Source organism: Notechis scutatus, chromosome 13 (genome assembly GCF_049901735.1).
Source record: "Notechis scutatus isolate UNSWTSFEM ecotype Mainland chromosome 13, rNotScu1.2, whole genome shotgun sequence".
Taxonomy (NCBI): domain Eukaryota; kingdom Metazoa; phylum Chordata; class Lepidosauria; order Squamata; family Elapidae; genus Notechis; species Notechis scutatus.
Genome location: NC_142021.1, coordinates 6,756,968 through 6,784,427, shown reverse-complemented (window position 1 = coordinate 6,784,427; position 27,460 = coordinate 6,756,968). Strand labels below are relative to the sequence as shown.

Sequence of the window (27,460 nt, the reverse complement as noted above, 5' to 3'; positions counted from 1 at the left end):
AAAAGGGATTGCGTGACCCCGGGATATGAATGCAACCGTCGTAAATATGAATCATTTGCCAATCATCCGCATTTTCGATCACAGGAACACGGGGAATGCCACAAAGTCGTAACTCTGAAACAGCCATTAACTCACTTTTTTTCAGCGCTGTTGCAATTTTGAAATGGCCACTAAATGAACTGTTAAGTCAAGAACTATCTGTACATGTCGGTTGTCTGAATTTTTGTCATGTGACTGTGGGATTGCTACAATGGTTGTACGTGTGAGGACCAGCCATAAGCCACTTTCTCAGTTCGCTGAACAAACAACTGTAAGTTGAATGATCCTTAAACCACCATGGTTGTAAGAACAGCACTACCTGCAAAGCTAATTTTAGTAAGACTTTGGTCTTCTTGTGGGATTGATTTCCTGGTCTGGCTCTACCTGGCGGAGTTGACATCAAGCAAGACTTTGGAAAAACATTTCTTGTTGAGGTCTGTAGATTCTCAGTCATCCAGGTCATAGTTGTCCCAAAGGTGTTTTTTCAGGAGGAAACTGTCAGCATTCCAATTAACCAACTCCAACCCAATAAACTCTGAGACAAACATTTCTTCAAAGTTCCATTTTATTAGAGTTGTCATATTGGCACATCTGGAAAAACCTAAATCTGAGAGTTCCGGTTTTCCCTTCCCAAAAGAAAAATCAAAGATCCATCCCCTGCGTCCATCATATGGTCCAATCAAATCTTTGTCCCAATTGGAGACATCCTTCCAGTCACTCCTCACCAGGTTCAGGCTAACATGTCCTTGACTTCTAAGAAAGAATGTTATTGAGTCTAATCTTCTACCTCACTAGGAAATCCCCACCTCCCAAATTCCCAGGCACTGAATGTGGCAGCCTCAAAGCTTCCAAATTAAAAAAAAAAAATGGCTTCCAAGGCTGACAGCAACTGGGCTTTCTTGTTTCTTCTTAATAGAATAGAATAGAATTCTTTATTGGCCAAGTGTGATTGGACACATAAGGAATTTGTCTTGGTGCAAATGCTCTCAATATACACAAAACAAAAATTGAAGAAGCTTCTTGGATGAGAAGCGAAACGTCTTCAAGGAAAAACCAGAAAAGTCTAGTCCAGCCTGTTGAAAAAGCACCATTGGGATTTCTTTTAATTCTCATTCCACGCAGCTGGTTGATGGCCAAAATGTGACTTCCTCTTCGATTATTCTAAATACCACACCCCAAACATTTCTGCAGAAACTTCAAAATTTAGCAAAACTGCTAAACTTTAATCCAGAAACTGGTTTGAACTTAGTGCAATAGCAATAGCACTTAGACTTATAGTGCTTTATAGTGCTTTACAGCCATCTCTAAGCTGTTTAGAGTCAGCATATTACTCCCAATTTTACCCACCTCGGAAGGATGGAAGGCTGAGTCAACATTGAGCCTGGTGGGATTCGATCTGCCAAATTGCAGTAGGAGTAGCTTGTAGTACTGCACTCTAACTACTGCACTGAGGCTCATAATAATAATAATAGCAATTATAGTGCACCATATTATTTAAAGGCAATTTCCAATTTCCCTTCTCTCTAATCTCTCTATTCTTTATTTTTATGTATGGTTTGATTGCATAAAACCTGCCAAAATATTTAAGCATCGACAGGCACAAATATATTTGTATTTAAGTATCAAAATACAGAACTTTCCTTTTCTAAAAACGGAGATGCAGGTAGGAATCTTAAAACTTACTCACCTGTGCATTAAGAAAGACCAAAACCAGAAACGCCAGCCCACAAATCCTACTTTTCAATCAACCTTTTAATGAAAAGTTCATAAAATAACAAAGTTTTTCATCACTGTACATTAAGACTGCAAATTACTGAATGCTGAGATCATATTATAATTTCTGCATTTTTTATTATTATTTATTTTCCCCCAATATGACACGCGAGTTGCAGTCACAACTGCCTGCAACTCTTAACCTGAATTCAAGCTTTTGAAGGGAAGAAGAAGACCTTGATAGGATAGGAACGTCAATTACATTTGCAAAAACATTTGGGGATTTACAGTCAGAAAGCAAGCGAGCGAGCGAGAAAAAATTAAGGCTCAAGGAGGTGGCAGGGGAAACAATAGATGCCCCTTTCTCCAGTTGGTGTTGAGAATTAAAGCAAACCTCCTCACTCAACACTGGCAATTTTTTTTCTCTTCCAATTTTCAACCCAAATCAGATTGGTGAAATTGACTCGCCATGAGTGAAACTGACTCGCCATCAACTCCGTAAGCTTCAAAAAGCAACATCCATGCCATAAGACAGAAATGGTTGGTAAAAGCAAAACCGAAGAACAGTTTGCCCAGTAGGACTCTCAACTTAACTGGAAAAAACAAGGAAAAAAGTAAACAACCCCCCCAAAAATTCTTGGATCCATTTTATCTGTTCCTGATGGGAATAACCTCCAGCTGCCAACACGTCAATGCCACATGTTCAATGTTGTGTAGGTGACGGAAAGAAATTGGAATGAGGAATGCTAGTAAAAAGTGGAAGTATTTGCAAAATTGGAGGATCTTCTTCCTTCCAATAGAGGTAGAAATGAGGTAGAAAACGAGATTCTCCATCCCTACCCTGGAACGTATGAACGTTGCCCAAAAGAACCGACGTTTATGATTGCACACAAATCTTATCCTAGGTGCCGCCTCTTTTGTGTTCCGAGAAGGAATTGGCTTGGACATTTTCCAGATGTGAGGGAAGTGAGATAAAGCAGCCTATTTTCATTTTTTTTTTTTTTAAAAAAAGGACTTCCTAAAAAAAAAATTGGCCAGCGGCTACACAATACCTGTGTGCCTTAGGACTTTGCAATGAGTTAATACAGCGCACGAGTGAAAACTGGCCCAAAGAAATGGGAGTTTCTGCTGTCCTTCGTAGACATGGTGTTATGTGTTTGTGTCTGCAAAGATTTGAATAATGTGCGTACGGTCACCTTTAAGCTTAAGGACAGAGTGTTAAGGAACACTTCATTCTTTCAATTGACTGTTTTTTCCCCTTCACCAAATCATCGGCGTTCAGAACTCTTACACAGAGGGTGGCAGGATTTCAAACCAAGAATAGATAGAGATATAGAGATAGATTGTAATCGACACATCCTTGCTCCCAATTTGCTCCTTTGGGAGTTGAGAGAATGAGGGAAGACGCACACCCATCAATGCATTCCTCAAGTGTGTGTCTAGTTCATATTGTAATTCATGCCACCTAAAATTGTCCGGTTTTAGTTTTAACATTTCACTCAAGCTTCACTCCTGAGGGGGATAAAGAACATTTAAGATAGAAGCGAGTGGCCATTGACTTCTTCAAAGACCCTAAAATACCAAAATATCTCATGGTCTCCCTCACCCTTAAAACTGGATCTTACTAGCACTCTCGTATCCATCAGCTTCACACAATGACTCCCAAAACATAGCCATAATATCTACAAGAGAATACCATACGTTAACAATATATGAAGAATATTTCTTATGACCTGTGCATAGTCTTCCACAGTTGAGTTTCACCGGATGTCCCAAACCTATCCAATGTCTCTATGCTACACGGACTTCCTTTGAAGCCTACCCTTAAACCATAATTAGTTCAGCTAAGAAATGGTCCACCTCAACTCCAGCTTAGCAAGATGGGAAGGCCCTGGAGGGAGGAAGGTTTCATTAGCTTGCAATATCCTAGGATTTTCTGGTTTGGGCTGCGAGGGCAACGTCCAGAATTCTCCAAGGCTTCCCAAAATTTACATCCAAGTGTCCCCAAAGGGTTGGAGCCTCTCGGTGCTTGGGACTTTATGGTTGAACATGTGGAAGGACAACAAATGACAGCTGAAGGGCCACCATTCTCTTTGGTTCTTGCGAGCCGGGTGCGTAAACCTTTTTTTTTTCTTGGCCTCCCGTGCCCAACTCTTACAAGCCCCCTTAAAGCAAAAACAGACAAAACAAATCAAATTTCAAAAACGCTTATTATTGCTTGCATTGTAAACATCAGAAAGGTCATTGGGATTGACCAAAGAAAATATTCTGCGTTAGGCATCAGGGAGGTTTTGATTTGCCAAACTCTGGAAAGTTTCTTGAGGCTGCTTTTTCTTAGAGGTGCAACACTCCCTTCTCTAGGTTGGTCTCAACTGCATGGAAAAAGTAATATTAATAATGACAACAGATTCTCTCTCTTTTGCTTTCTGCACCAAATGACTCCAAATGTTTTCTCTTAGGAGCTGAAGTTCCTTCCCCCCACCCCACTTTTTTTGTTTTGTTTTTAATATTTAGAACAGAAGTGACATGGCAGAATCTTTTTTTTAAAAAAAAAATACTGTTAACCTTGATTTGACCTGCACTGCTCAAAAAAAGCGCTTTACACATTGGTTTACTCATGCACGTACACACCCTCACGCATACAAATGAGAGAAAATAAAAAACAAAAACAAAAGCAAAACAATAACAAGGAAGGAAATTGTATTGAGAGTGACATTGCTATAACTGGAAACATCTTAAATACAGCGAAAAACAATATTTTTGTCTTTTATGGAAAAAAAAAGAGCTACAAAAATCCACGGTTTGTATTGTCTTCACAGGTTATGGTTTATGGCTATGCCGAGAGAGTCTCTGAGTTTTTTTTTTTTTGTTTCTATTTTTTTTAAAGTTTTTAAACTTTTTTTAAAACTTTTATTATTATTTTTCTTTTTGAAATCCTGTAGCAAAGACCCTGCTGAATGCATCGTTTGTCTTTTTGCAAATGCTGAGGTTTATTTATCTTTTTTTTTTCTCCTTGCAAAACTGTGCATACAGAATCTTGAGAAATAAATACATTCAATAAAGCACGTACAATATTGATATAAAAACAAACAAAAACAAAAACAAAACAACACTGTCAAATAGTGTTTGCACCATCTTTGTTAAGATATTCAAGACCAGGCAAAATTAATAAAGTTTTCCATCAGCCTCTTTCCCTACCTTTGTGCACCCTAAAAATTTCAGGCTATTTTTTTTATGTGTTTGCTTTTGCTCTTAAAGGATGTGGGGGAAGAAAGAAAGCAGAGGAAAAAACAGCATTCAACGAAGATCTCGGATAAAGTGTGACTGTTCTTTAACTTGGGTGATGCACAAAAATAACTTCAAAAGATGTCTCCTTTAAAAAAAAAAAAGCAGAAATATTAAGAGGAGAATTATTATTTTTTCCTCTTTACAGAAAATATTGAAGGTGCATTTCTGGATCGTCCAGGCTAAGATCCACTCAATCTAGATCACAATCTGGAAAAGTACACATGAACAGGAAGAAAAAAAGAAAGAAAAAAACTGGTAGGAAAAAAAATCTAGTTCTTAGATCAGATATGTTGTGTAGTAAGACTTATTATGTCTTCGTGCTGAGTGAAAACACTTCCCCTCTCCAGAAAGTGCACCAGATTGCAAACCAGAGTAAGGTGGATCTCCTCACTTGGAGGCCATCATTTGAGAAGCGTCTCAAATTCGCCGGCATCCCCATCCAAAAAAACACAACTGTCATCTAACTTAAAACATGTTTTGGCTAGAACCACCAATCCTGAAGCTAGAGAGGACATCTAATCCTGAAGCTAGTGAGGATACCTAATTCTGGAGGAGATAGGAAACATCTCCAGATCTTCCAGATGTTGCCAAATGTTAGTATGCTGTAATATGGCAACAGCTGGAGGATCACAGGTCATCCGGGCCTGGGATTTCCTCGTGTCACTTCTTGAGATTCGTGACCAAGATCAAAGCTATTGACCATTCTAAGGTCTTCAACAAGCTTCTGCGCCTTTTTAGTGGAGTTAAAACTGGGTTAAACACATACTTTGGGACAATTCTTCAAGAATGGTGATAGATGACCAGCACCCCAATACACCTGACTAACATTCAACACTAGTTTCTTCTCCAACAAAGATTTCCTGTTGGTGGTTCTCTACCGTGTGTGGACAATTTCCCCTATCCCTTGCAGAGGAAACATTCCATTGTCTCAATTTCTTTGTGACTTGAGAACTTTTTGTGGTCCAGCAATTTGCTATGGAAAGTTATCAAGGCTTTTTGTGATCTTTTTTTTTTTTTTGGACAAATGGAAGTTCCTTCTCATCCTATCTGTGGTCCTACGGTTTCCAAGAACATCATCTGATGGATGGACTACCGTCCAACTGCTATTCTACTGGCCACTGGCAAGGCTGATGGAATGCCAAGTTCTTCTGAAGATCTTAATGGTTCATCTTCCTACTCCTAAACCACGTTAAAAAAATCCTGGAATAACAAAATCAGTTCTAATTGAACTGCTGAGGTTAGGTGGTTGTGGGTTTTTGTTTTTGTTTTCCCTTCCTTTCCAAAACAGCACAAACAGAAAACATCCTACAAACTGTTTACCTGCAATTGTCAGCTAAACCAATGGAAAAAAAGCAATCATTAATTTTGACTGGCCCCTAGATCTATATTGAGGTCTGTAACTGTAAAAGTTTATGTAAACAATGAGATAAATATATTAATTTTTTTTCTGAGCCAAGTGAGGTTCCATAGTTATTCAAATGTGCTTTGGTTTTAAAATAGGAATTTCTTTTGGGTGTGAATTTGGGTTATGAGCTGTCTTTTAATACAACTTTTTCTATGTTATTTTTGTTTTATTTTTTTTTAATAATCCAACTCCGAAAACATTCTGGTGATCTAAATTGATTAAAGCATAGAGTTAAACTGTCGGGCCTCTGTGATTTTTACATTTTTTTTTCTTTTAACAACAACAACAACAAAAAAAACACCAACCTCAGGAGGCTCTTTTCTGTATCTCAAAAAAAAAAAGTAGCAAATTAAAATAAAACAAAACCAAAAAAAAAAAAAAAAAAGGGAACAAAGAGAAAGGAGAAACCAAAACCGGAACCAAGTGTTATTTCCCTCCCCACCCGACCCCAGAATTCTTAAAATCTTAAATATGAAACTAGTGTTTTGCTTTTTTTTTCTTTTTTTCATTAAAATACAGAAAATGCTTGATACAATACTATGTCGTATAAATGCAGTCGAGTGTCCAGACTCTTTAAGTTGAGTCCTGGACAGTCCCTGAAGTTTTGAGAATTATTTGATTTTTTTTTTCATTATTATTGTCACCGTCTTGGGAGGTGAGGAGGGGAGGAGAGGGAAAGGGAGGAGACGGGAGGAAGGACATCAAAATCCTATCTATGGAACACTTCTACACGGCTACTTTTGTCGGAAAGGGGTGAAACGATGAAAAGAAACGGGGCGTTCCTTTTTTTTCCCTCAAATTTTTTTTTTGTACAATACTCGTGCTGTACACAGACTTTTTGTCGTGTTGTTTAAGTGCTGAGGGGGGAGGGGGATGAAAGAAAAAGAAGAAAAAAAGCAAGCTTAAGTAGAAAAAGAAGAAGCGACCCAACGATCGTGGGTCCTGAAACATCCCCAAGATTTCAAAGCTTCAACCAGAAACCCAAACAAAAGAAGACCCAACTTGAAAAATATCTACACCCAGCCTCAAGACCTCCAATGTCTTGAATCTAAACTCAACATTTCAGCGAAGAGAGGAATGGTTTCCTCTTCGTAAATGTTCCACACTCCTTTGGATTAACTAAGTGGACCTTTTCTGGATGGCAATGTAGAAGTTAAGTAGCAGCTGGAAGAATGATGGCCTGCTTCCATAGGTAGTTGGACCTCCAAACTTCTGGCTTAATAAGTAACATTTGCCAGGGTTGGCTCAAAGGCCTACCTCATCCCGAGGCCTTCTAAAGTTCTTCAGCTCAGTTGCTCTAAAGGTCATGGAAGAAGGAACCATCCCGTAAAGTATGTCATGGACCAGAGACGTCCATGATTCTGGAACAAAGAGAAGCTTGGGGGTGGGTGATTTTTTCTGAAAGGATGGTGAGGTAGGAACAAAATATCATCCTCAAAGTCGCAACTTTAGACCATACAATTTTGCTAGCCCGAGGCGTGGCTTTTGAAGGCATCTCAAGTCAGAAAAGGTCTGGAGATGAACGGAAGTGGGAGTGTAGCCTGGGGATTTATATTCTTGAAAAATTAGACACCTGAGCCCCTGAGCATCAGGTCAAAGGACAGTTTCCATTGAAGCTTTCTACCACCCAACTACTAATCCACAAATGCTGGCTTTGAGGAGAGGTTCTCTGTTTTCACCAAAAGTGAAGCATCTATTCCTCCCAAAGGCCAGATGGTGGTTTCACCGTAGGAGTCACAGAACTGAGACATTCTACACACATCCTGGGGCATTGCATGGGGCCTCCCAGCTCATGAAACCTTTGGAGTCTTGGCACGAAGCCCTTTTGCTAACCAAAAAACCCTCCTTACCATTAGAGGAAACAGTTCTCCTCCCTCAAGAACAGAGGGAGGAGACCAGTTTATCTGGAAATAAGATGCAGCTTACAGTGCTCTGTGCATAAAGTTTAAGGAAAGGATTGATGGGGATTTGGGTGGTTTTTGTTGTTGGGGTATTGCATTGCCTGCAAAAAACCAAGGAATGATGCATACAGTTTAGAAAAATGGAACAAACAAACAAACAAAAAGAGAGAGAATGAGATTTCGCAGAAAGATGGCTGTGGGTTTGGCCAAGAGAGGGGAGTAGAGTTTTCACATTCATGTTCCACAAAAATTAAAAAGACAAAAACGAGTGACCCACAAAAAAAAATAAAAATTAAATCCATTCTGCGGCCTTACACAAACATCCCCGAATTTGAGGATGCATGGAATTGAAAAATGAAACGTGAGGTAAAGATATTTTAAGAAGGGAAGAAGACGACCAATTTTCCTGCACAAGGGCTCACGGTTAGTCGTTTGAAGGCGTCCTGGGTGAAAACAGGGAAATTTAGGCTGCCTTAATTCAAATATGGGTTTGTCTCTATGCTAATAAAGAGGAGAGGAAAACACTTAATGGGAGAGTGGCGAGAACGGAAAAATGCAAGCTTCTTTCTCTTTTATTTGAACAGGCTGAACTTTCTCCATTTTGGTTTTTTTTTTTTGGTCTAAACTTAAAAGACAAAAAAGGTGTTTTTTTTTTCCTTTTTGTTTTGTTTTTTTTGTTAAGAAAAAAAGAAAAGAAATAGGGCGCTTTGGTGACCCCTACCACCACCATCATCGTCATTATAATATTAACCATCATCATCATCATCAACAACAATCATAAACAGAACAATGGTTTCAAGCAAGAAAGCTAAAGTAGAATGGCGGGAAATGTAAACCTTACTCCATTCAGACTCGAGAGAGAGAGAGAGAGAGAGTTGGGGTTCTACCCACCACTGACACCCCCCATATGGGGTTGGGGCTCAGCCATTCACTTTCCATAACTGGTCGTGCCAACAAGGTTGAGGGCCCTCGTCTCCTACACCTATAGCAGCTGTTGGCGGTGAGGTCTTGTGACAGACAGTGTATGGCTGTTCCATCCCAATACGTGGAACCCGTTCGTGCATCCCTTTAAGAACGAAGGTGGAACGAGCACATCACCCAGGTCGACATCCCTACAACTACACCCCCGCCACCCCACTCCCCCAAAAAGGAAGGAAACAAAAGACTTTGGTTGGGTTCTCCACATTCTTATTGCGCTCTGGATCCTGGCAGGACCAATGGCTATGCCGTTGACCGGTGGGGGGAGGGGTCTTCAAACTTGGCAGCTTTTAAGTCTTGTGGACTTCAAATTCCTCCTCCAGTCAATCTTAGCTCAGGAATTCGGGGAGCTGAAGTCCACAAGTCTTGAACTTGGCCACGTTGGAAGACCCTTGCCGTTGACTGTCTCATCTGGAGCCCATCGAAGGGACAACCAACGGAAGAAATGGCGTTTGTCTCCCACCATGGCATCCAGGTTCAATAAACAAGGCTACCCCAAAGCAATTTTCTTTTTTTTTTAAAAAAAAAGGTTTTGTTTTTTTTTCTTTTCTTTTTTGTGGACAGAAAACCCCAATGATTTGGTGGCACCGCTTATCTTCTCTGGACCTCCAGCTTAAAACTACTTATCGTCTTTGGCCATGCTTTTTGCATTTCTGACGGAAGAAGTGAGGTGGCAAAAAATCCCCTTAACCTTCGTTTAAATGCCTACTTTGTACACTAACTTACAACTGTGGATAAGTGGGGAGAGGGCTGGAATGGGGGGGGGGGAAGGACGAGGAGGAGGGCGGGACAAAACACCACACCTAATTATTTCGCTAACCATCTTATTGTTCTCGTGAATTCAAGAGGTAGAAAAGAAAGTTGGGCCCTGCCGTTTCGGCCCAACTCTTTTGTGAAGGAGGAAAAAAGCTAAGTGCACGCATACAAACACCCCTGTGCATGCGTGCAGACAGACGGACAGAGACACATGCGCACCCCAAATAATAACAATTTTTTTTCAAAAATAAAATAAAATGAAAAGGTACCTAAAGGAACTTGTAGCCATTTCAGCCTACTTCAATTCCCGCTGCCCACCCGAAGTCCCTTAAAACTTTCCAGTTCCAACACTTACATCAATATGAACAACGCATCGTTTTTCCTCTTAATAGAACAAGTACCTCTAAGCACAAAATATCCATATGAAAACTAAGGGAGTTTTGGGGGGGAGGAAATTAAACTCAGATATGACCCCTGCTCATTTTGAAGGAAATTCCTGGGGTTGGGGTGTCAACTCAGCCCCCCCCCCCATTCAGTCATGGATAAGGCTAGAGAAGATCAAAAGAGGTTGAGAAGGAAAGTTGGACCAGAAGAACTTGAAGACTAGGGTGTGATGGTTAAGGCGGGCCAACTCTTCCCTTAGGACTTGATGGGAGAAAGGGACAGTTGGAAGGAGACCTTCCTAGGTGGAAAGCACCATGTAGAAATGGGGGAAGCTCTTTTAGCCAACGGAGAAAGTCCTTGGTGTTTGTTCTCCAAGGAACATCTCCCCATTGCAGCTTTGAGGGACAACCATCCATTTAAACCAGGTCAGTTGTAAAAACTAACACCCCCCCAAATCCCCCTTCAAAAAAGGATAAAAAAAAAAAAAAACCCAAGAAGGCCCCTCCACGGGCCACTAAAGGGTATCCTTGGAGTTGGTCAGAAGAAATAAAAAAATAATACTGTGGTGGAAGTTCTACCATAGCAATTCCAAAGTGCTAAGAACGTAAACCGAGGTGGTGAGGGGGCAAGTCCCTCGTTTCCATGACTAAGACCACCTTAGCTCCCCCCCCCCTTTTCCCCATGGGGCCCTCAATTTCGATTGGTATCAACCAGGAAGGGCTTTCTTCCTAGACCACCCCTCAATTCCCCCTACGGCGGAGCTCCTACGTCATCTCCCTCGCCCCACTTGGATTCCCTTACAAGCCCCTGAGAGAAAAGCTGAAAAGGAGGGAAGGAGTCTGGAAGTTAAATTGGGGCTGGGGGTGTGGGTTTCTTGGCAGAGGGGAAGGGGAAAGAGGCGGGGAGGGGAACAGGAGGAAGGAAGGAAGGAAGGAAGGAAGAAAGAAAGTAAAGCTCTGTTTGGTTCACGCCTTCCATGACTGAAGAAGGGAGGCAAAAATGTCCTGTGTGTTTGTATAGTCTGTTTTAAAGCAGCAAGTCGGAAGGGGTATTCCTGGTGGGTGGGTGGGTGGGTTGGAGGGGCTCAGAGCTCCTTGGGAGAAACTTTGGCTTCATGTAGGAGAGGTATGCATTCTCAAGTGGCTAATGAGGTTTCGTTGCTGGGTAAATTTCCCGCCGCATAGTTGACATTCGTAGGGCTTTTCCCCTGAGTGGACGCGCATGTGCTCGGTCAGCCGGTACTGCCGGGTGAAGCGCATCCCGCACTCCTCGCAGGCGAAGGGCTTGAGTCCCAGATGGCTGCGCATGTGCCGAGTCATGGTGCCCCGCTGGGTGAACATCTTGCCGCAGATGTTGCACGGGAAGGGCCGCGTCAGCCAGTGAGTCTTCTCGTGCTGCCGGAGGGTGGCCGGATCTTTGTAGCTCTTCTCGCAGACCGAACACTTGAACGGCCGTGGTTCCGAGGCGTAGGGCTGGTTGGGGTTCGACAAATCCTCGGCCTCCTCTTCTTTATCCTCGAACGTCCCTTCCTCCTTGATGTACAGCTCTTCCTCCGTGTGCTTCTCCACGTGGGCGTTGAGCTGCTCCGAGCTGGGGAAACCCTTCCCACACGGGATACAGACATACAAGTTGTCCCCGAAGGCCACGGGTTCATAGCCTTCCTGCCGGTAGACGTAGTTGGCGCTGCTGTGCCCGCCGTTCTCGCTTTCACTCTGGCCGCTGTCCTCGCTGTTCTCCTTGCCGTTCTCCACGTCTTCTTTGCAGGCGTGCAACGGCGGCTCCGAGCCATAGGGGCTCAGGCCTAGGCTACGCTCCGCGGACTTGCACAAGGGGCCCATTAGGATGCCGTTGGGCAACCCCTCGCCTTCCTCGCAGCCTTTGCCCCCGCCCTCCTTGCGGTCGAAGGGGCAATCCTTCTTGAGCCACTCTTTTTTGCGCGAGGAATGGCGTAGGCTCTTTCGCTGGTTGCCTTCGGGGAGGGACTGGCGGTCTTCGCTGAGGTCCATCTCCATGGGCTCGCAGTTGTCTAGGAGGGTGGGAGGGGCTCCGGAGGTGGACTCTTCGAACGATGAGGCACTGTTGGCGGTGGGGGCTGAGGCGGGCCGGGGGGAGCCACGCTGACTTTCGCCGTGGGGGGTATCATCTTGGGGGGCTACAGTGGGCAGGGAGGGGCTTTTTTTGGACAGATCCAGCCCGAGTTCCTGGTCCACACAGCTCCCGTTGGTGCTGTTGCTCCCCTCTCCCAGGCCCCTACTCAAGGCATGAGAATTCTCTTGGTTGGAACTGTTCATGAAGACCTCGTCATCCGAGACCTTCACCTTTGGCATCTCTTTCGGCTGAGAGCCCTTCATCCCTTCGGCTGACCCTGAATAACGAGTAATAACGGAAGCGGTGGCAAGTCTCTGGCTCCGAGGCGGCCGCCCGACGCTGGAGGCTCCCCCAGCCCGGCCAGCGAAGGCCCGCCCGCTGCGCTTGAGCTTCTTCCTACAAAGGGTTGCCAGGTCAGGAAGTTGGAGGTAGCTTGCTGCGGTGAGGAGCGCGTTGAAGTTCTGTTCCCCAGGCTGGTCGGTCATTAAGAGCTTACCAGTATAAATAAAGTCCAAGATTTGCCGGAACACGGTCGGGTTGACCATGTCGGTATCTAAGTTGATCAGGTTGTCGTGCAAGATGAGGGACTTGAAGTACATGCTGCTGGCCGCCAGGATGTTCTTGTGGGCACGGAAGAGGGCATTTTCGACAACGATGATCACATCGCAAAGGAAACCTTTGGCTCGTTGCTGGTTAAGCTGCAGGAGCAAATGTTTGGCATGATTTGGCAGTTCCATCTCCACCTTGTCTTCCCTTTCCTGGTCACCTGATCACCTAAAAAAAGGGGACAGGAAGAACCACAACAAATGTCAGTCCGTTTCTCAGCTCCACTGCTCTGTTCCTCTCCTAGGTTAGCCACCAGAGGGGTGGACTTCAATCTCCAGAATTCTCTGTACATGGTTATCCTAGCTAGGAATTCTGGGAGGTGAAGTTCACCTATCTGGCAGGCCCCCCTAGGCAAGGGGAACATTAATCGTCTATTGCAGGGGTGTCAAATTGAAGGCCCAGAGGTCGGATCCAACCCATGGGGTACTTAGATCTGGCCCGCGGGACCACCCTGGAGACAGCGAAGGAGCAGCCCACGGCACCCCTGCCAGCAAAAACGGAGCTCAAGGGGGCCACACTCTGTTTTTGCTGGCAGAGGGTTGCAGGAGGCAGCCACAGCCAAAAATGGGGCTCAGGAGCCCATTTTCACTAGGCACCCCCAACACGAGTGATGACGAGCTGGCCACGCCCATTCTGCCCCCTCCCCAGGTCAAACACAACCCTGATGCGGCCCCCAATGAAATCAAGTTTGACGCCCCTGATCTATTGCTTAAGGCTATGCTCAAGTCAAAACGTATGTAATTCAGTGGTGTTGGATCCGTCTTCTCCCAGTAACGACCAGTACGTGAAAGTCGTCATCGCTATGGGCAGCTATAACATGCTACTTTCCCCCCCCCTTTCTCTTTGCTTTTTATTAAAAATTATAAAGTCCAATCCATTTGCAAAAATTGATCTGCACTGCCACGTTGGATGGAAATTACTAGCAAAAAGGGATCTATACTTTTTAGTAGCTCCCTGCTCCAGCGGCCTACTTAAGCAGTTCAAAACCATGCAAGTGCGAGTAGATAAACAGGCACCGCTTTGGTGGGAAGGCAACAGCCGTGATGGCGAACCTACGGCACACGCGTGCCAGAAGTGGCATGCAGAGCCCTCTCTAGACACGCACTCCATTGGCAGCTGCTGTTCTGGTTTCTGGCATGCCAGCCAGCTGGTCTTTGCGGGTGCTGGAGCGCCAGAAAACAGTACAAAAAACAGGTCATTTTTCAGGCCATTTTCGGGCCTGAAAAAGGCCTTGAAAATGGCTCAAAAACAGCCCACAACTGTCCTGAAAAACGGCCCGAAAAGGGTTTGTAAATGGCCCCAAAACGGCCCAAAGAACAGCCTGAAAACAGCCCCCCCAAAAAACAGGCATGTATGCAGCACTCCGGCACCCACACATTGCACATGTGTTCTGGCTTGGGCACTCGGTGCTGAAAAGGTTCAATGGGCAACAGCGTTCTTGTGTGCCTTTGGCGTACAGCTTATGCTGGCTACATGACCGTATGAATGGTCTTCGGACAACGCTGGCTTCCTCGGCCAAGGCAGAGATGAACAACGGTGTTGGAGAACGACTGATGGGGAAAATTTTACTTTTTTATAAAGTCTGCAACCAGCAAAGTTTCATCTTTAAGAGGCTTTCCCACTGCTGACAAAGCGAGGGAAATGGAATTGGCTTTGATTCGAGGTTTCTGCAATGCACCAACAGAAGTGTGCACCACCAAATCCCGCATCACGGCTTCCTTCTGAAGATTTTTTTTTTCTCCACCCCACCTATGCAAATCTATGCAGATGGAATTGATCCATCAACTAAATAACGATATGGGTCATTGGGTAATTAGCTTTAATATCACGGCTTGCATCCGAATGTAATACAAGCTGTGCTGGATTAAATCGGAAGCCCTTCTTAGCTCTGTGTTTTAATGTTTGCAGGGGACGAACGAAAACAGAACCTATTGAAGAAAATCATGATGTGCGCAGAAATGGATAAACTAACAAAGGAACTAAAAAATAAAGAGGATTTGGATTATTATAAAATATGGGATAAATTTTATAGTTAGCTAGAGATGAGGAAGATTCAGGTGAATAAGGAATGATTATATGTATATATAATGTATATGGAATGAATTTATGTGTTGTTATTATTATTAGATTTAGCAATGTAATGACAAAGATTGATGTTAGGAATGACTGTACCAGGTTCAACTTTTTTAATGTATCTTTGTGTTTGTGTTTGTTTGTTTAATAAAGAAATACTTAAAAAAAAAAACAGAACACAAGTCCCTTTTCCTACCAACATTCCTTAGTAATGGAGGCAGAGTTGCTAATAAGACTGGTCTTGGGAGAATCTATGCATCAAAAAGAAATCTGATTTAAAAAACACTCTTTTTTGGTGGGGGCAGCGGTGAAATATGCATTCACAAACCAGGCTGCATCTAAAACCCTCTTATATTTGGGAAATATCTGTTCCACAGAGCATCAACCTTGTATACACTTAAGTTTCCACTATGTATTCAAAATGAGCAGTGATCAACCTATATATGCATATATACATATGGCTGCAGGTACGTGTTTATAGTATGTACTAGCTCTATACCTGTGTGTTGCTACAAAACTATGTGGTCGGGCTTAGTTTTTGGGGAGGAAAATAAGGGGGGGGAAATTCTGTCTTTGCCTATCAGCATCCATCGGTATTCATCTGGCTAGCGTCCTGTCAGTGTGTGAGAGAGTTGAGGGCTGTTTGGAAACTGAAACAGTATTTGCCGTGTGAGCAAGGAGGAGACAGCAAGGAGCCTGGGCGTGGCTTAGCTCAACTGTTCTGTCCTAAAGCTGCTTGGTGCTGTGAAACTGAAACTGAAACTCCTCTGCTTGTGTTTTGCATTTGGAACAGGTTTCTTTTCAGGTGGGGAGGGGGAGTAGAACTCCTTAGCACCAGAGCATGTTAATAATAGTAGTATAAAAAATACTAATGCTCTGATAGTCATTTAAAAAAAAATTCCTTTCTTAGTGAGCACCTAGAAGCCAAAAGGACCATTTCCCACGTCATTGTAGTTGTTCTTTTAAAGTTGTAGCAACGTTTCAGCAGAATCTCATCTGCCATCATCAGGCTTCTGTATGATGATGGCAGATGAGATTCTGCTGAAACGTTGCTACAACTTTAAAAGAACAACTACAATGACGTGGGAAAATACCCAAACAAAGCCGAATGCCATACATGTAAGTACCCACGAAAACTTAAGAAAACAAATACACACACACACACACACACACACACACACATATGCTGGGCTGGTTGGCTGCGCTGCTACCTCTTGATTGGTTGATGGAGTTGATGTTGGTATAATGGGCTGTGTGATGGCCTTGTGAGTTTTGCCAACCAGCCCAGCACACCAGCCCCCACCACCAGTATTTATAGAGAGACGGCAGCTCCGATCACACACTGCTTGCACTGGCACGAAGCCGAAAGCACCAGCCTGAGGATGGCAAGTGGGACCTCGCCGAAACGTCGCCAAGATACTCTTAATCTTACACGGGAAAAGACCCGAACACACCTACATACATACATACATATAATGGGTATTTGTGCATCCGTTTGGGCGGATATATGCTTTCTCTTGAGAGCAAGCAATAGAATTTTCATTTTTAATGCTCACGACAATAAAAAGTTACCTTATCTTATCTTGCAACCATAGCAAGTTGGGTTTTTTTTTAAAAAACAACAGCCTGAAGAGATTTATTAAAACCCCCAGGAGAACAAAATGGCCAAGTTTCTCTTGGATTGGCAGCCTGCCCACCCATCGTAAATGGTCTCTCAACTCGTGTTCAGCAAGATCTTAGGCATTCTTCTGAAAGAGATGCTGCCATGTTCCCTCCGCCCCCAGAAAAGAAAAAAAAACCACACACACTAAAGGCGAAGTAATTAAGAGAAGAGACGAGCCAGCAAAAAGCATCGTTTGTGCTGAAGTTGCAATCACCAAAATAAATAAATAAATCCTTCTCTCTTGGAGCGCAGGCACACCTGACGCCTCTGAAGGCAGAGATGGGGAAATCTCGCCCACAAAGGGCTGCATTAACAGAGGGATAGAAATCAAGATCACGTGAAGGGTTAACACCGCTCCATAAGGCCTTGGCAAAGCCACACTTGGGATATACCGCACCCAGTTTGGGTCGCCACAATATTAAAAAAAGGATGTTGAGACTCTAGAAAGAGTGCAGAGAAGAGCAACCAAGAGGAGGAGGGAGCTGGAGGCTAAACCATGATGAAGAACGGTTGCAGGGGAATTGGATATGTTTAGTCTAGTGAAAAGAAGGATTAGGGGTGACATGATAGCAACCTCCCAATATCTCACACAAAGAAGAGGGAGTCAAGCTGTTCTCCAAATTACCGGAAGGCAGGACAAGAAGCAACGGATGGAAACTAATCAAGGAGAGAAGCAACTTAGAACTAAGGAGAAATTTCCTGACAGTGAGAACAATTAATCAGTGGAACAACCTGCCTCCAGAAGTTGTGGATGCTCCAACACTGGAAGTTTTTAAGAAGAGATTGGATAACCATTCATTTGAAATGGTATAGGGATTCCTGCTTAGGCCTCCAAGGTCCCTTCCAACTCTATCATTCTATTCTATTCTATTCTATTCTATTCTATTCTATTCTATTCTATTCTATTCTATTCTGTTCTATTCTGTTCTATTCTAATATTCTATATTCTATATTCTATTCTATTCTATTCTATTCTATTCTATTCTATTCTAATATTCTATTCTATATTCTATTCTATTCTAATATTCTATTCTAATATTCTATTCTTATATTCTTATATTCTATATTCTATTCTATTATTCTATATTCTATTCTATTCTATTCTAATATTCTATATTCTATTCTATTCTAATATTCTATTTTATTCTATATTATATTCTAATCTATTCTAATCTTCTATTCTATTCTATTCTATTCTATTCTATTCTATTCTATGCTATTCTATTCTATGCTATTCTATTCTATTCTAATATTCTATTCTAATATTCTATTCTAATATTCTATTCTATATTCTATATTCTATTCTATTCTAATATTCTATTCTATTCTATATTCTATTCTATTCTATTCTATTCTATGCTATGCTATTCTATTCTAATATTCTATTCTAATATTCTATTCTATATTCTATATTCTATATTCTATATTCTATTCTATTCTATTCTATTCTATTCTAAACTGAGCACTGGACGGGGACTTCTGTTGCAATGGGGTTGGGTTAGGGGGTAGGAAAACAGCAGCCTTGCTCTGTCCAGCTTTGCTGACTCAAGGAAAAAAAATCCCATTTTTACTGGCTGGCTGTCTCTCTCTCCCCCCCCCCCCCCATGCCAGATTGATTGGCCCTGTGCCCTCTTCCTTCCACCCTCATCGGCTGTCCTCTGGGGATTCTGAGCAGAGATTTAGCAGTGCTGGTTGCAACAAGTGGTGCATTAAAAAAAAGACCCAAGCCAGATTGTGCTTGCTGGGAAGAAGGAATTAACCTTGAGCCAGCCAGGATCGAACTCCTGGCTGTGGGCAGAGTTAGTCTGGAATGCTGCTTTCTGATAGGGATAGATAGATAGATAGATAGATAGATAGATAGATAGATAGATAGATAGATAGATATAGATGGAAATTGAACTGCTGGCAGTGGGCAGAATTAGTCAGCAATACTGCATTCTAACCACTGTGCAGGAAGGAAGGAAGGAAGGAAGGAAGGAAGGAAGGAAGGAAGGAAGGAAGGAAGGAAGGAAGGAAGGAATAGTACTTAGACTTATCTACCGCTTCACAGCCCTCTCTAAGCGGTTTACAGAGTCAGCCTATCGCCCCCAACAATCTGGGTCCTCGTTTTACCGACCTCGGAAGGCTGAGCCAACCTCGAACCAGTCAGGATCGAACTGCTGGCTGTGGGCAGAGTCACCACGGCTCCGTCGTAAAATGGGCCGCGGATACTCGGGCACCCGCTTAAACACTTGCCATGCAAAAGCAGCGTCCAAGCGCCAGGGCGAAGGAGGAGGAAAGGCGAACGGGGAGAAGACGGGGAGGGGATGCCTGATGCACCTGTGAAGGCCTAACGGGGGTGGGGTGGGGTGCTTAAAAAGGGCAGGCTAGTCCTGTTGCGGTTGCCGCTTACCATGGCAGGTAGGAGGGGGCTAAAGGTAACTCCATTCCAGACCCTCCCAGACGGTCTCCGTGCCGTTCCATTGAACACACAACCAGCACGCTGAACGGAGCACCAGTGGGGCTCGCTGTTAAATGCAATTAAGAGACTGCAATCAAATGGAAAGGTCTCTAGAAGTCAGAAAGCGGGAAGGGAAAGGAGACAAGAGAGGGAGGGAGGAAGTGCTTTCTGAATCTTGGTTTAAAGCTTTGGAGGGGGGCAGGATCAGAGGTGGGCATTCAGCAGGTTCCAACCAGTTCTGGAGAACCGGTAGCGGAAATTTTGAGTCGTTTGGAGAACCGGCCAATACCGCCTCTGACTGGCCCTGCCCCCATCTCTTCTCCGCCTCCCCTTGAGTCCCTTCCCTCAACCTAAGAGATAGTTCATTAGCCCTTTCATGTACAGCCGCACCTGATGCAATCTTTTAATCTAGATATTCCCATGATTTCAAGACTCAGAAGTCTACGCCCAGGAACAACGTTGCATGCTTTCAAACTGAAATGGGAACTATCCCTGACCTGGAAAAAAACAGGAGCCCAGCTAAAATATCTACCTTAGCTTTTCTTCTGGCAGGCTAGCATGACCAGAGTACATCCAAAGTCAGTAATAATAATAATAATAATTCACTGAAAACTATGCCAAAAGTTTGGATTTGGGTATAGTAACAACTACTGGGAAATATCAGGTTGAGAAGGTTCTGGAGAATGAAAATGTCAAGATCTTGTGGGACTTCAGAATTCAGACGGACAGGCATTTGGCCCACAACACACCTGACATAACAACAGTTGAAAAGAAAAAGGTCTGGTTCACTGACATTGCAATACCTGGTGATGCACGAATTGCAGACACGCAGCAAGAGAAAAATCACAAAGTATCAGGACTTACAAATTGAAGTTGAGCGACTTTGGAAAAAGAAATCATGTGTGATCCCAATTGTAATTGGAGCCCTTGGAGCAATACCTAAAGGGCTGCCTCGCTATTTGGAAATCCTGAATTTATCAGACTTGAATACCCTGATTCTACAAAAAACCATCCTACTTGGAACAGCTTATATCCTCTGACGCTACCTGAACAGTTCCTAGGTCCTTGGTTAGGACTCGAGCAATTGAGCTACCAACCAGCCCCAAAGGCTGTGAATGTCACTAAAGATTTACTACTACTACTAATACTAATAATTGCAGCCACAAAACTTCTATTTCTATTCTCCTTGCTGAAATAGAAGCAACTTTTTTTTTACTTACTGAAATGGACAGCCCTGGGACTTAGATGGTTATCAATCCCGGTTATTTTAACCCCTTTTTAAAAATAGAATTATATTTTTACATCAATTTGCACCGGGAAGAAGAAGAGAGAAAGAGAACAAAGACCAACTGAGTGTGTGTGTGTGGGGGGGGGTCAAAAACATTTCATCATTCCGTGAATTTTTTCCTTTATCGTAATTATATAATTACATCTATTTGACGATTGCATTCTGGCTTTTCATATAAAGAAATGAAATCTCAAGCAAGCTAGCTCCAAAGACTTAGCCCGTATTCCTTTTAAAAGAGGTAATTACTCTAAAATAATTAGAATAAAACAATTCAACAAACTTTTTTTTTGCAATTGCGTGTGTGGTTCAGGGGATTAAGCCTTTGAAAACCATCAATTTGGGACCGAAATACTCAAGTAGTCCTTGACTTACGGTGACAATTGAGCCCCCAAATTTATGTGGCTTGTCAAGTGAATTGCTACGGTTGTTAAATTAGCAACACCGTTGTTTAGTGAATCTGGCTTCCCCATTGTGATTCTTGCAATGCTGCATTTTAATATTTTGTCTCGCAAACCTGTGCCAGGAGTCACCCTCAGATCTAATTTCCAGTTCCTCAGTTTGCTCATCTTATAAGTTCTTCTTTTTTTGTATCATTTTGTAGTTTTAAAAAAAATCTGCACATATTTTGGAATGGTCTTTTATCTAATATATGCAGGGTTTTGTTTTGTTTTTTTCAAGCCATTCCCCCTCTGGAATTTTACATGTTTTGGGGATCATTTTTTTATTAAATGCACATTTTCAAAGGCTATTATGATTGGTGAAAGACCATCCATCTAACCACAGTCTAGTTTGAAATTCAGGAAACGCTACTTGAATAAATTCGCAAGAAGTGTTGAAGCACACAGATTTTTCTAACGTAAAGTAACCAAATCCTGCCTTTAAAACAAAACAAAAACACCCCTTTCTTTTTATATTCTATTATACACAAGGCAACTTAAAACAACTAGCAAAGGTAGGTCTGAGGTTTAAAGACAGTTGCACAATTTTGTCAAAAGAATTCTTTTTCCCCCCCTTTTCTTTCTTTCTTTTTTTGCTAAGGCAGCTTTCTAAGCTCTGTCTTGAGACGGAAGGCAAGCTGGTTTGGCCGCTACGACAATCACACACCCAACAGGCTTAGAAACAGTGTTTAAGTTTCTACAAAAGTTATTTAGGGCTGACTTCTTGGGGCTTTTTAAATCTTGAGATCCCAGCGAAGTTGATGGTTAATTGTGTGTGTGTGTGTGTGTGTGTGTGTAATAGGTAAACAAATCAGAGCTGACGTCTTAAGAGTGCAAAGGGAAAACAGAAACCACAAATGACCACTGTCGCATAGAATGAGGGTGGCACCACCAGAAAGACACAACATAATTCTAAAAAGATAGTAAGAATGCAGACTGACTGTATGCAGGATCAAAACATCTGGAGGAATGCTTAATAATAAAATAGAAGTCCTCACTTAGTGTCTGGCTGCTTAACAATTAGCATTCAGTTACGATGGAAACCCCCAAATGTATTTTATGACCCAATTTCAAAGTTAGGATGGTTGTACACACTCACGTATCTATTGTCACTTGATCAACTTTTGGGCACTTGCATTTAAGGCCATTTGCAGTGCCCTGCAGTCGTGTGTGTGTGTGTGTGTGTGTGTGTGTGTTGTTGTTTGCTGGTTTCTGGCATTTAATTCCAGCTTTAGACAAGATGCCCATTGGGTATAACGGATTTGTTTAATGACTGCAGTGTTTGTTTATCCACTGCTGAAAAAGATTATAAGATTGGAGCCGGTCATGTGATATAACCTGCTTAACAGCTGCCACAACTTACAAGTGTGATTCTGGGCTCAGCTACGGTCATAAGTTAAGGACTATCTGTACAGGGTTTGATGTAGGAGAAGAGATGGCAACACCTGAAGGCAGAGTCAAAAAAGCCATTAGCCTAGAATCCCTATGTAGCCACAAGTGGCCGAAATCCAATCTCCCTTGAGTGCCACTGACTCTATCAAACTCCTACCAGGTGCTAACCATGCAAGGCTTTTTAAACAATAAATCAGTTTAATCGAACCTTGACTGATGAACCTGGTCTTTCACGCTGGACACTTGATGGGTTAAAACCAACACTTTAAATGCCACTGGGAAAACAATTGTTTTTAACAATCTTTGCTCGCAAACACTATTCCATGCATTTGAAGCATCCTGTAGAACAGGGGTGTCAAAATCAATCAATCAGAATAGAGCTGGAAAGGGACCTTGGAGGTCTTCTAGTCCAACCCCCGTTTAGTCAGGAAACCCTATACCATTCCAGACAAGTGGCTGTCCAGTCTCTTTTTAAAAGCCTCCTGTGATGGAGCATCCACAACTTCTGGAGGCAAGTTGTTCCACTGAATAATTGTTCTCACTGTCAGGAAATTTCCACTTAGTTCTAAGTTGCTTCTCTCCTTGATTAGTCTCTACCCATTGCTTCTTGTCCTGCCTTCTGGTGCTTTGGAGAATAGCTTGACTCCCTCTTCTTTGGGGCAGCTCCTAAGATATTGGAAGACTGCTATCATGTCACCCCTAGTCCTTCTTTTCATTAGACTAGACATACCCATGTTTTAGCCTCCACTCCCCTAATCATTTTGGTTGCTCTTCTCTACACTCTTTGTAGAGCAAGGATCTTCCAACTTGGCAAGTTTAAGACTTGTGGGCTTCAACTCCCGGAATTCCTGAGCTAAGATGACTGGAGGAGGAGGGATTCTGGGAGTTGAAGTCCACAAGTCTTCAAGCTGTCAAGTTTGAAGATCCTGGTCTAGCATGGGAGTCTTCAACGTCGGCCATTTTAAGACTTGTGGGCTTCAACTCCCAGAATTCCTGAGCTAAGATGACTGGAGGAGGAGGAATTCTGGGAGTTGAAGTCCACAAGTCTTCAAGCTGTCAAGTTTGAAGATCCCTGTTCTAGAGTCTCAACGTGTCAAAATGGATTTTTTTCAAGGGCCGGATCAGCACTGTAGTTCTCCTCTGTGGGCCAGCCAGGGCGAGTGGAGGAGACAGGACAGATGCCTCCTGCTGGCCAAAACAGGGCGCAGGGGGACCATCTGAGGCCCACACCCTGTTTTCGGCCTGGACAGTCTCCTGCAACGCCCTGCTGGTCAAAATGGGGCACAGCCCCCCCCCCCCTCACAGAGCCCACAGGCCGGATTTATGCACCCCATTGAGTTTGACACCCCTGCTGTAGAGAGTAATGAAGATGACCTTGAGGAAGATATACAGGTGGTCCTCAACTTACAACCACAATGGAAACCACCGCCAAATTTATGTTGCTAGGTGAGACAGCTGTTAACATGCATCCCTGCTCCGGCAGGAAACTCTATATTCAGACCCATGGTCATCCAATCTCTTCTTAAAAAAACCTTCCAGTCAGCGGCGAGAATGATATTCACACAACATTGGAAGAATGAAATCATACCACCAGAAAGAGATAATAATCAGGAAAATAATGGGCTTGCGGAGAATTGGAAAGGCTAACTTAGAACTGAAAAAATGAGGGGGGAAATCAGATTATAATGAAACGTGGAATAAGTTTTATCAGGGGTTGCAAAAAAAAAAAAGAAAGAAGGGAAGGTCGGAACAAAAATAACCGCGATGAACAGAATCAAAAAGTAAATATTGTATCAGTAATATGAATGTTAATAGTCTAGTAATATTTTTGCATGTATGGCAAATGCAATGCCAAAATGGTGGCATTGTGTTGCATATTTATAGTTGTAAATAATATATATAAATAATAATAATATATATAAAAATAATATATATATATAAAAGCACAACTATAATGACGTGGGAAAATACCCGAACAAAGCTGAATACCATACATGTAAGTACCAGCGAAAACTTAAGAAAACGTATGTATATATATAAACAAAAAACCTTCCAGTGTGACTGTACTTTGGCCATCTTACTAAAAACCAGGATTTGTTGAATAAGCCACCGTTGTGTCAAGTTTTAAGATTTTCCTGGCTGGATCGAACTGAAAACCTGGCTCAACTGCTGAAGAGCCCTCGACGTTGATCCCAGAGAGAGATTTTAATCTTCTCTCCATCCCATAAGTGGAGTCTCTCTCCTCTTCTTTGCAAATGTTGGCTTGTCAGAGGGGTTTCCAGAGGGATGCAAATCCATAACGGAGCTGCGAAATCAGATGATGATGAATGGCCTGGTGGCTGTTTTTCTCCCTGACTCATGATAACCAAAAGAGCTGAGTCCTAAGTTTTAGCTTGATGGATTGCAGAGGTGTTTTAAACGTTTGCCTGGATTGAGACTGAGAAATGTCACGTGTGCTAACTAGGCCTGACCAAAATCAATCTCTAGTTTTATTGAGATCAGCTATAATAAGAGAAGATAAGATAGAATTCTTTATTGGCCAAGTGTGATTGGACACACACAAATTTAATTCTGCTGAACTTCCTGATCTCTGTTGTGGTCCACCGGCGGCCCGCGGAGCTGGCAGCAGAGTTGGACAGTAGGGAAGAACACGGGCCAATTCTGGAGTCTGGAGAGGGATCGGACAAGGGATCTGCATCTGACATAGAGATGGGGCCAGGGCCATCTGAGAGTTATGTGCTGACTCCGGAGCTTCCAGAATCTGACATCAGCGAGGCAGAGGAACAGGGGGAGCCTGTTCCCAGTGCGCGCTTGCACAGAGCTGCCAGAAGGCAAAAACAGTTAAGACAAAAGGGGTGACTCGGGAGAAAGGCTTGGAGGTGATCGGCCCCTCCCGTAAGACATAAAGGAGGAGCAAAGGGACAGGAGCCTTTGCTGGAAGCAACTTTTGTTCATTCTGGTCGGTTTAAACTCTGAATCTCTGTGTTGACTTTGTGCTCCATTTGGCCTTGTACGCTTAGTTGGCAATTTAAGAGTCACTGGCAGCATTTCAAGGGAGATAAAGGTGGGTGCTTATCAGCCTTATCCCGAAAGACTGTGGCAGATTTCTGTTGGACTATTAATGAACTGTTTGTGTTGTGGTTCTCCAGCAGCCTGAGCAGATGGCAGCAGAATCAGACAGTGGGGAAGAATGGAGACCAGTCTGGGAATCTGGAGAGGACTCGGACGAGGGTCCTGCATCCAATGTGGAGATGGGGATAGGACTATCTGGGAGTGGGGTGCTGTCTCTGGAGTCTGGCAGCAGCAAAGCAGAGGACCCAGGGGAGGCTGTTCCCAGTGCGCGTGTGCGCAGGGCTGCTAGAAGGAGAGAGCAGTTGAAACAAAAGGGGCGACTTGGGAGTAAGACTGGGAGATGATTGCCCCTCCCATCAGGGATAAAAGTCAGACCTCAATGACGAAACCTTTGCAGGAAGCAAAGTCGTTCATTCGGTTCAGATTCATTCTTGAAGCTCTTTGTACTTCGGCTGGGTTTTTTTCTAGTTTGCTGGACACTTCTGTTATTGGCAGCACTTCACAGGAGAGAAAGGTGGGTGCTTATCTCAAGGGACTGTTTGAGATTCATTACCGGCTGGGAATGAAAATAATTCCCAGCGTTGCAATAAAACATAGCAAGACTTGTTTTTAAAATAAGCGTGTGCGTAATTATGGTCTCAGAAGCATTGGTCAGAACAGTTTGGGACTCATTACGGGCTGTGAATGCATATAATAAGCCTTGGTCAGAACAATCTCCACCTCAAAATTCAATGAATTAGAGACGTGTCTTTACAACCACTTCCAAGTTTTAAACGTCTCTGGACATTAACAAGCCTGCAGCTCATTTTGCCTGCGTGGAGTTCCTGTCCGGGTAATCCTCGCCTTACAACAGTTCATTTAGCGACTGTTCAAAGTCACAGTGGCGCTGAAAAGAAAAATGACTTATGGCCGCCCGTCACGCTTAACCATCATTACAGCATCCCCCAATGTCACACGATCAAAATCCGGACGCTTGGCAACTGACTCGTATTTACGACAGCTGCCGCGTACCCTTGATTCCCCTTTTTGAGACCTTCGGTTGAGCGAAGACAATGGGGAAGCAAGATTCACTTCACAACTGGGTTACTAATTTAACAACCGGAGCGATCCACAATGAACAAACAGGACAAGGAAAGTCGCAAAATGGGTCCAAACCAACTTAAGCAGCGTCTCCCTTAAAAGCATGCGTCTCGGGCTCAATTGTGATCGCTCCCGGTGGATGAAAAATGGAACATTCCCTCTTCTTCACCCCCTTTTCTGCAGCCTCCCCTCCTTCCTTTCCCTAGGCATGCAACACCCTTAACAGGTGTGTCCCTTTAAATATCGACTGACACATTTGCAGAGAGAAGCCGTCCGGCGAAGGATTAGACTTCCTACCTCGGCTCACCAGCTGGAGTGTCGCCCTACCGGGGGTATCTCATATAACTATTTGAAAAGATATTTTCGAAAGCGCAACGGCAACCCCCTTGGCCTCTGACCTTGGAGAATGCGCCGAGCAACTGAACATTTGTGCTCCAAAAATGCAAGAATGCACACTTGGTACTCGGGGGGCTCGTCCCTTGGCACAGCCACCTCCAAAAAAGCAAATGTTTGGCCCGAATTGGATCCTGGACGCCCACCCCCTCTCCGTTAAATTAAAACTGATTTGTAGGGCTTCCTCCCCCCAAAAAAGAGAGACAGAAAGGTCTTTTTTAAAAAAGAGGATCTCTTCAGGATGAGCAAATAAGAGACACCAACACGGAACTGATGCTCAAATAAAAATAAAAAATAAATAAAGTCAAATAAAAAATAACGGACTGGGAAAAGTTCTGTTCGGAACAGCACCCAGCGTGGAAAAGCACCTATTTTTCAGCAGGAAGTGCTGTCCAGAATCAAAATAAGCCCGTGGGGAGATCCTGTGCTGTGATTATGAGAACATCTGGCATGGATCAGGATGC

At 43.3% G+C, this 27,460-nt stretch overlaps 1 protein-coding gene across 1 annotated transcript in view; it reads right to left on the bottom strand.

The window, feature by feature from the left end:
* Positions 1–1,773: 1,773 nt before the first annotated feature.
* Positions 1,774–27,460, bottom strand: part of HIC2 (HIC ZBTB transcriptional repressor 2) — an 84,556-nt gene continuing 58,869 nt past the window's right edge. The window contains exon 2 of the mRNA XM_026686672.2: positions 1,774–13,326. Within this exon, the coding sequence (XP_026542457.1) occupies positions 11,577–13,289 (1,713 nt within the window). The 5' untranslated portion in view covers positions 13,290–13,326 and the 3' untranslated portion in view covers positions 1,774–11,576. The remainder of the gene's footprint in view (positions 13,327–27,460) is intronic.